Source organism: Atractosteus spatula, chromosome 3 (assembly GCF_055471065.1).
Source record: "Atractosteus spatula isolate fAtrSpa1 chromosome 3, fAtrSpa1.hap1, whole genome shotgun sequence".
NCBI classification, from domain to species: Eukaryota; Metazoa; Chordata; class Actinopteri; order Semionotiformes; family Lepisosteidae; genus Atractosteus; species Atractosteus spatula.
In genome coordinates, this window is record NC_142708.1 from 71,355,000 (window position 1) to 71,364,908 (window position 9,909).

General features: G+C 61.5%; 1 protein-coding gene across 1 annotated transcript in view; it reads right to left on the reverse strand.

Moving 5' to 3' along the window:
* Positions 1-8,718, reverse strand: part of sympk (symplekin) — a 30,137-nt gene extending 21,419 nt beyond the window's left edge. The window contains exons 1-6 of the mRNA XM_088910986.1: positions 8,581-8,718; positions 6,466-6,582; positions 5,568-5,633; positions 1,356-1,409; positions 1,074-1,147; positions 387-513 (exon numbers count right to left, since the gene is read on the reverse strand). Of these exons, the coding sequence (XP_088767112.1) occupies positions 387-513; positions 1,074-1,147; positions 1,356-1,409; positions 5,568-5,633; positions 6,466-6,576 (432 nt within the window). The 5' untranslated portion in view covers positions 6,577-6,582; positions 8,581-8,718. The remainder of the gene's footprint in view (positions 1-386; positions 514-1,073; positions 1,148-1,355; positions 1,410-5,567; positions 5,634-6,465; positions 6,583-8,580) is intronic.
* Between the last annotated feature and the right edge of the window lie 1,191 nt (positions 8,719-9,909).

Here is a 9,909-nt window from a genome sequence, read left to right on the forward strand (position 1 = left end):
TGATACAGTGTGCAGTGTGAACAGTACAGTATCCAGGACTGACCAGTGTGCATGCTGCAGTGTGTGATACAGTGTGCAGTGTGAGCAGTACAGTACCCAGGACTGACCAGTGTGCATGCTGCAGTGTGTGATACAGTGTGCAGTGTGAACAGTACAGTATCCAGGACTGACCAGTGTGCAGTGTGAACAGTACAGTATCCAGGACTGACCAGTGTGCATGCTGCAGTGTGTGATACAGTGTGCAGTGTGAACAGTACAGTATCCAGGACTGACCAGTGTGCATGCTGCAGTGTGTGATACAGTGTGCAGTGTGAGCAGTACAGTATCCAGGACTGACCAGTGTGCTATACAGTGTGCAGTGTGAACAGTATGGAAGGTATAATCACCTGCAGGGCCACCTTGTAGAGCTGCGTGAGGGTGAGGATGGCCTTCTTCACCACGTTGACGCTCTCGTCCTTCAGCAGCATGTTGAGGTTGGCGATGAGCTTCAGCAGCAGCTCATTGTCCCGTTTGCTGTCGCAGGCGGAAAGCGCAGGATGAGCCCCCACCTCAGCTAGTGCGCCGCTGACTCCGTCCGGCAGAGTCACGACAATCTCAGGACTGTTAACCCCCCCCCCCCCCCGCCCCCAACCCCCAGATCAACGGCATGGACAGCAGAGCAACCGGATTTGCACCAAGCCCTGCCACATTAAAATGAGCACGTGCCCAGACTTGGTCATGCCAGTTTAAGTACTAGCCAGGGAACAGGGGACCCCATCCTGCCCTGCGCAATACACAGTGCACAATGCAGAAGGGCTAGGCTGTACACGACACCGCAGTCTGCGTGTGTTGGTGCCTGCTCGGCATCGTGCTTCGTGCTGTGTCTTTTTAATCTGCTGGGACGTGGAAGTAAGACGCACTACGTCAACAAGTGAAAGATAAAGGGGGACAGGAAAATATATTCCTGAGTTTAAAAAGTAAGGAAACTTTAAAGTGGATGGAGAACGTTTCTGGCTTGTAGACGGACTACACGCTCTTGTGGATCGTTAGTGATCCACGGGAGATCAAGCAATTTCACGGCAAGGGTCACTCACCACGCCTCCTCGATGAAGCCGATCACAAACTTGCGCACTTCCATGGACTTGTCCGTCTGGAACGCTATCATCTCCTGCGTGAAGCGGGAGGGAAGGGACAGAGGAGAGAGCCGGGAATGAGAGAGGGGGGGACTGGATCCGAAACCCCCGAGACTCGCCTGGGAAGAACTGCGTCACAATCGCCAGGAAAGCCCCCGCTTCTTACTGGGTTATCATGACTTGGCAGTGATTTCAAACACAGTGCTCCCCCCCCAGTCAGCGCCTTCAGGACTCTGCACTTACGTCTAAGAAGTTGTCGAGGAGCGAGGGGTCCTTGTTGATGATCAGCTCCTGCACCTGTGGAGAGGAAACACGAGAGACACCAGACCGGCTGAGACCAAGCGACAGCGTCTGAAAGCGTCTCCCCGTGTCCATGCTCAGCGTGAGGGGGCGCCCCGACTGCGGGGGGAACTCAGCCTGCAGGGGAGCCCTGACTGTGGGGGCACCATCCAGCCTGCAGGGGGCGCCCCGACTGCGGGGGTGCTACCCAGCCTGTGGGGGCGCCCCGACTGCGGGGGTGCTACCCAGCCTGCAGGGGCGCCCTGACTGCGGGGGGAACTCACCCTGTGGGGGCGCCCTGACTGTGGGGGTGCTACCCAGCCTGTGGGGGCGCCCCGACTGCGGGGGGAACTCAGCCTGCAGGGGCGCCCTGACTGTGGGGGCACCATCCAGCCTGTGGGGGCGCCCCGACTGCGGGGGTGCCACCCAGCCTGTGGGGGCGCCCTGACTGCGGGGGGAACTCACCCTGTGGGGGCGCCCTGACTGTGGGGGTGCTACCCAGCCTGTGGGGGCGCCCCGACTGCGGGGGGAACTCAGCCTGCAGGGGCGCCCTGACTGCAGGGGTGCTACCCAGCCTGTGGGGGCGCCCCGACTGCGGGGGTGCCACCCAGCCTGTGGGGGCGCCCCGACTGCGGGGGGAACTCACCCTGTGGGGGCGCCCTGACTGTGGGGGTGCTACCCAGCCTGTGGGGGCGCCCCGACTGCGGGGGGAACTCAGCCTGCAGGGGCGCCCTGACTGCGGGGGTGCCACCCAGCCTGTGGGGGCGCCCCGACTGCGGGGGTGCTACCCAGCCTGTGGGGGCGCCCCGACTGCGGGGGGAACTCAGCCTGCAGGGGCGCCCTGACTGCGGGGGGAACTCACCCTGTGGGGGCGCCCTGACTGTGGGGGTGCTACCCAGCCTGTGGGGGCGCCCCGACTGCGGGGGTGCTACCCAGCCTGTGGGGGCGCCCCGACTGCGGGGGGAACTCAGCCTGCAGGGGCGCCCTGACTGCGGGGGTGCCACCCAGCCTGTGGGGGCGCCCCGACTGCGGGGGGAACTCAGCCTGCAGGGGCACCCTGACTGCGGGGGTGCCACCCAGCCTGTGGGGGCGCCCTGACTGCGGGGGGAACTCACCCTGTGGGGGCGCCCTGACTGTGGGGGTGCTACCCAGCCTGTGGGGGCGCCCCGACTGCGGGGGGAACTCAGCCTGCAGGGGCGCCCTGACTGCGGGGGTGCCACCCAGCCTGTGGGGGCGCCCCGACTGCGGGGGGAACTCAGCCTGCAGGGGCGCCCTGACTGCGGGGGGAACTCACCCTGTGGGGGCGCCCTGACTGCGGGGGGAACTCAGCCTGCAGGGGCGCCCTGACTGCGGGGGGAACTCACCCTGTGGGGGCGCCCTGACTGTGGGGGTGCTACCCAGCCTGTGGGGGCGCCCCGACTGCGGGGGGAACTCAGCCTGCAGGGGAGCCCTGACTGTGGGGGCACCATCCAGCCTGTGGGGGCGCCCCGACTGCGGGGGTGCTACCCAGCCTGTGGGGGCGCCCCGACTGCGGGGGGAACTCAGCCTGCAGGGGCGCCCTGACTGCGGGGGTGCCACCCAGCCTGTGGGGGCGCCCCGACTGCGGGGGGAACTCAGCCTGCAGGGGCGCCCTGACTGCGGGGGTGCCACCCAGCCTGTGGGGGCGCCCCGACTGCGGGGGGAACTCAGCCTGCAGGGGCACCCTGACTGCGGGGGTGCCACCCAGCCTGTGGGGGCGCCCTGACTGCGGGGGGAACTCACCCTGTGGGGGCGCCCTGACTGTGGGGGTGCTACCCAGCCTGTGGGGGCGCCCCGACTGCGGGGGGAACTCACCCTGTGGGGGCGCCCTGACTGTGGGGGTGCTACCCAGCCTGTGGGGGCGCCCCGACTGCGGGGGTGCTACCCAGCCTGTGGGGGCGCCCCGACTGCGGGGGGAACTCAGCCTGCAGGGGCGCCCTGACTGCGGGGGTGCCACCCAGCCTGTGGGGGCGCCCCGACTGCGGGGGGAACTCAGCCTGCAGGGGCGCCCTGACTGTGGGGGTGCCACCCAGCCTGTGGGGGCGCCCTGACTGCGGGGGGAACTCACCCTGTGGGGGCGCCCTGACTGTGGGGGTGCTACCCAGCCTGTGGGGGCGCCCCGACTGCGGGGGGAACTCAGCCTGCAGGGGAGCCCTGACTGTGGGGGCACCATCCAGCCTGTGGGGGCGCCCCGACTGCGGGGGTGCTACCCAGCCTGTGGGGGCGCCCCGACTGCGGGGGGAACTCAGCCTGCAGGGGCGCCCTGACTGCGGGGGTGCCACCCAGCCTGTGGGGGCGCCCCGACTGCGGGGGGAACTCAGCCTGCAGGGGCGCCCTGACTGCGGGGGTGCCACCCAGCCTGTGGGGGCGCCCCGACTGCGGGGGGAACTCAGCCTGCAGGGGCGCCCTGACTGTGGGGGTGCCACCCAGCCTGTGGGGGCGCCCTGACTGCGGGGGGAACTCACCCTGTGGGGGCGCCCTGACTGTGGGGGTGCTACCCAGCCTGTGGGGGCGCCCCGACTGCGGGGGGAACTCAGCCTGCAGGGGAGCCCTGACTGTGGGGGCACCATCCAGCCTGTGGGGGCGCCCCGACTGCGGGGGTGCTACCCAGCCTGTGGGGGCGCCCCGACTGCGGGGGGAACTCAGCCTGCAGGGGCGCCCTGACTGCGGGGGTGCCACCCAGCCTGTGGGGGCGCCCCGACTGCGGGGGGAACTCAGCCTGCAGGGGCACCCTGACTGCGGGGGTGCCACCCAGCCTGTGGGGGCGCCCTGACTGCGGGGGGAACTCACCCTGTGGGGGCGCCCTGACTGTGGGGGTGCTACCCAGCCTGTGGGGGCGCCCCGACTGCGGGGGGAACTCAGCCTGCAGGGGAGCCCTGACTGTGGGGGCACCATCCAGCCTGTGGGGGCGCCCCGACTGCGGGGGTGCTACCCAGCCTGTGGGGGCGCCCCGACTGCGGGGGGAACTCAGCCTGCAGGGGCGCCCTGACTGCGGGGGTGCCACCCAGCCTGTGGGGGCGCCCCGACTGCGGGGGGAACTCAGCCTGCGGGGGCGCCCTGACTGCGGGGGTGCCACCCAGCCTGTGGGGGCGCCCCGACTGCGGGGGGAACTCAGCCTGCAGGGGCGCCCTGACTGCGGGGGGAACTCACCCTGTGGGGGCGCCCTGACTGCGGGGGGAACTCACCCTGTGGGGGCGCCCTGACTGTGGGGGTGCTACCCAGCCTGTGGGGGCGCCCCGACTGCGGGGGGAACTCAGCCTGCAGGGGAGCCCTGACTGTGGGGGCACCATCCAGCCTGTGGGGGCGCCCCGACTGCGGGGGTGCTACCCAGCCTGTGGGGGCGCCCCGACTGCGGGGGGAACTCAGCCTGCAGGGGCGCCCTGACTGCGGGGGTGCCACCCAGCCTGTGGGGGCGCCCCGACTGCGGGGGGAACTCAGCCTGCAGGGGCACCCTGACTGCGGGGGTGCCACCCAGCCTGTGGGGGCACCCTGACTGCGGGGGGAACTCACCCTGTGGGGGCGCCCTGACTGTGGGGGTGCTACCCAGCCTGTGGGGGCGCCCCGACTGCGGGGGGAACTCAGCCTGCAGGGGAGCCCTGACTGTGGGGGCACCATCCAGCCTGTGGGGGCGCCCCGACTGCGGGGTTGTTACCCAGCCTGTGGGGGCGCCCCGACTGCGGGGGTGCTACCCAGCCTGTGGGGGCGCCCCGACTGCAGGGGTGCTACCCAGCCTGTGGGGGCGCCCCGACTGCGGGGGGAACTCAGCCTGCAGGGGCGCCCTGACTGCGGGGGTGCCGCCCAGCCTGTGGGGGCGCCCTGACTGCGGGGGTCTACACTCCGGGCTGCAGTGTCGAGTGGAGTGCCCCTACCTGGTCTCACAGGCCGACGAGACCTGCTTCACTTTGCTCCACTCGAGAGAGCAGGTCTGGGACGGATGCCGACCTGCACACCGCTTCCCAGCTCACACCCCCTCTCCCCGCTACATTGCACACCACTGCGCAAAAACCTTCCGCTCGCGGGAGGCGCGTTGTAACCGCAAGAGACAAGACCGCGTGTGAGCGGTCCCCCTGGGTTCGATCCAGTCCCCCTGACGAACCCAAACAAGCCCCGACTGACTGGTTGGTTAGTGCCCGTCTAATCGGGCTGATCAGGACTGACCTGCTTCAGGACTGTGAGCTTGTTCTCTGTGGCAATCAGGGCAGCCTGGTTCAGCAGCTCCACCACCTGCAGGAGAAGAAAGAAGAGGGGAAGAGAGACGCAGAGAGAGAGAGCAGTGGGAAGAGAAGAGAGGGGATATAGTGAAAGAGAACAGAAGAGAAACATCAGGATATTGAAGTTCCCGTTTTCACTGGACAGCCTCTGTCTTTGTGGCTGCAGTAGGACAGTGTGTGCAGTCTGTGGTGCATAGTTACTGTGTGCTGAGTTTGGATCTATTAAGCATATACTGCAGTCATATGGCACTACAGTTTTAAGCTATTGTGTGACTGCAGTGCAACCGATTAGCCATCAGTTAGCACGCAGTGTTTATATGGCAGCGCACTGCAGAACGATGCAGAGTTCAAGCCTCGCCTGGAGCGGCACATTTTACCAGCTATATAATTCTGCAACTCACACCTGTAGACTGTACTGCAGATGAAAAATTCAAGACCAAGATCCTGACTCTCTGTGGTCATTGAAAATTCCAGAGTGTTTCTCAAAAAGAGTAAAAGTGTCCTGAAATTTCCCCCTGGCCTTTACCAGTCATGGCCTCCTAATAATCCCCCTCTCTGAACTGGCTTCATCACTCTGCTCTCCTCCCCACTGAGAGCTGCTGTGTGGGGAGCGTACTGGTGCACTACGGCTGCCTTCGCTTCATGGGGCTGCACACTGGTGGTGGTAGTGGGATTCCCCATTACCTCTACAGCTCTCTGAGTGGAGTGTCCAGAAAAGCTCTATGGAAGTGGAGGGAATTTACTGTTGTGTAGTTGTGAACTGGGCAGCAACGGGTGTGTGCATTGTACACTGTCCAGTTGAGCAGGCAGCTGTGCATCAGTGTGCGAGTGTGCAGTGCGAGTACCCTCTCGCTGGTGGTCATGTCAATGGCCGTGTCCTCCTCCCCGGCGAAGAACTGCGACGCCACGCTGGTCCTCACAGCGCCCCCTCCAGGCTCCCCGCCGCCCGCTGCCATCCTACCCTGCACACACAGAGACAAGCGCACTGCTCACGTTCGATCCACAGGAGACGCCACCGTTCGCTGTTCGCCGCCACGGCCACCAGCTGTGACCTCCTGTCACTTTTCAGAACCGGGCAGAGCCTGGGTACTTCTGCACAGGCCCATCACGATCTTTGTGCCCAACATCTGCAAAGTGGCACTGCAAGCCTCCACACTCTTGCCTGGTCAAGTCTGAGCCCGCCTCGCTGCGTGCCTCATGCCCCGACCTCACACTGTGGGATTCCTCCAGATCCCTGGTCACAGCCCAACCTCACTGTGAGATTCCTCCAGATCCCTGGTCACAGCCCAACCTCACACTGAGGGATTCCTCCAGATCCCTGGTCACAGCCCAACCTCATACTGAGGGATTCCTCCAGATCCCTGGTCACAGCCCAACCTCACTGTGAGATTCCTCCAGATCCCTGGTCACAGCCCAACCTCACACTGTGGGATTCCTCCAGATCCCTGGTCACAGCCCAACCTCACACTGTGGGATTCCTCCAGATCCCTGGTCACAGCCCAACCTCACACTGTGGGATTCCTCCAGATCCCTGGTCACAGCCCCAACCTCACACTGTGGGATTCCTCCAGATCCCTGGACACAGCCCCAACCTCACACTGTGGGATTCCTCCAGATCCCTGGTCACAGCCCCAGCCTCACACTGTGGGATTCCTCCAGATCCCTGGTCACAGCCCAACCTCACACTGTGGGATTCCTCCAGATCCCTGGTCACAGCCCAACCTCACACTGAGGGATTCCTCCAGATCCCTGGTCACAGCCCCAACCTCACACTGTGGGATTCCTCCAGATCCCTGGTCACAGCCCCAACCTCACACTGTGGGATTCCCCCAGATCCCTGGTCACAGCCCCAACCTCACACTGTGGGATTCCTCCAGATCCCTGGTCACAGCCCAACCTCACACTGCGGGATTCCTCCAGATCCCTGGTCACAGCCCCAACCTCACACTGCGGGATTCCTCCAGATCCCTGGTCACAGCCCAACCTCACACTGAGGGATTCCTCCAGATCCCTGGTCACAGCCCCAACCTCACACTGTGGGATTCCTCCAGATCCCTGGTCACAGCCCCAACCTCACACTGTGGGATTCCTCCAGATCCCTGGTCACAGCCCCAGCCTCACACTGTGGGATTCCTCCAGATCCCTGGTCACAGCCCAACCTCACACTGAGGGATTCCTCCAGATCCCTGGTCACAGCCCAACCTCACACTGAGGGATTCCTCCAGATCCCTGGTCACAGCCCAACCTCACAATGCGAGATTCCTCCAGATCCCTGGTCACAGCCCCAACCTCACACTGCGGGATTCCCCCAGATCCCTGGTCATGCAGGCTCGACCCACAGGTGTCTGTGCAAGAACACAAATGAGAAGCTGCACCCGGACCGGTCTGGGCCACATTTTAATGATTGTTAAGAGTATTTCACTGTGAACATTCCAGAAGAAATGTTCTCTGTTGTAGTACCTCTAACACCAATAATGTCGCTGATAATAACACTTATTTAAACCACCGCTGAGACTTGCCTGGGGTTAATTCCAGTTATTAACCACAGCCGCCTGCCACTGGTGTTAATAATAACGACGACGATGGCCTGTCCAGGGTAAATGCCAGTGTAAGCGGGTGTCACAAGTGATGACAGCACTCCTGGTCCCTGAACCACCACGAACAACAGGGCATCTTCCGGTGACCGGAGGCTCTGCTGGAGTTACTGATGCACCCTGCTTTACGCGCAAGAGGAATTTCTTTCAAAATTCCGAATGAAAAAGACAAGTTGTAAACGACACCATAAATCAGAAGCCTGACTTGAACCCAGCCTGGTTACAGTATTACCAGCACCGCGCTGTATCCCGCCACAACGTCCATGCCAATTAAACTAAGGAACGCTTAACACCTGATGTTAAATATTCGACACAACACTTTCGTCAGACCTCGTAAACACATGCTGTACAAGCCACAGATCTCACCTCGGGGGACTGATCCCTTTTTTAAAAAAGTAAGTCAACGAGCTGTTTCTCTGCCGAAGAATGTTTCTATCAGACCACAAACACATCTAGGAGGCCGCCATCTTGAAAAGCATCAAAGGAAATAAGGTCGTATCTCCCGCAAAGTCTCCTGGGAAGCGTAGTTTATTGTAGAGGAAGGGGGTGTCAACACGAAACAATTTCCGGTGCCGTTAAAACCGCCTTTGCGTGCAACACGATTAGGTTTTATCAGACATTTAGCGGGAAAGAAAGGCGTATTACTTATTTTATTTCCTCGTTGGTTCAGAAGCTTGTAAGAAATCATTTCAGAGCCTGATGTTTAAGAAATAATCTTTTACACGAGTGAGGCCGATTAGAAATTAATTATGATGGGCCATTTACCGGTTGATTTCCCTTGGTAGTCGCTAATTGATCCAGGGATCTCGTCGACCCGTGTCTTGAATATGACGAGGGGTATCGGCTTCAACATGGCCGGTTAGCTTGTTCCACTCTCCCACCACCCTTTGGGTAAAGACCCGCCTCCTGTTCTCGGTTTCAAATGCGCTTCCCCGTAGTTTTCACTTGTGAGCCCCGGCTCACGTTTCGCCGCGCATTCTGATGAAGCCCGCTAGGGTTGACTCTGCCCTCGAGGATTTTAAATACTATTATTCGGTCCTGTCATGGTCCTCTCTCTTAAAGACTAGAGAGATCGGGTTCCTTTAGCCTGCCGGTGTCGGATATTTCTTTAAACCCCGGAATGAGTCATAATTGTCCAGTTTTCTTTGGCCTCATTCCAGTGCAGCAATATCTGTTTTTTTGGTGACGCGGTGACCGAAATTGTATAAAATATGCTGATCCGTTGATTCTAATGCTTCACTTTCAGCCATCTGTATGAAAATCGTACCTGTCTTTACTCTCTAGGGAGTGCAATGTTAAAGGGAAATATCTGCCTCTCACGCTATAAACGTGTCTTGCATTAGAGCGACAAACACTGTTCGGACATCGCTGGCCGCTTGATGGCGCTATTGTGAAATAGACCCCAGGCTTGTCGCTGTAGTGGCTCACCGCTAGATGCCGCTATTAACCACGGATCAGATGGTAGGGGACTCCGGCGTCTCATCTGAAGGAAGTGTTTATTCCTTTACCCGCGGTTAGGATGTAGTGTGCTGGAAACAACTTTGGGCAGCAGCGATAATACCGTCTTTAAAAATATCTGCAGAAAGCATTTAATAAGGGCAAGGTCGAGGATGAAAAACAGGACTTAGCTGACGGACCAGAGGCAACAAACGTAAGAACATGAACAGTTATTATTGTGAAGGTTTAAAATATGTG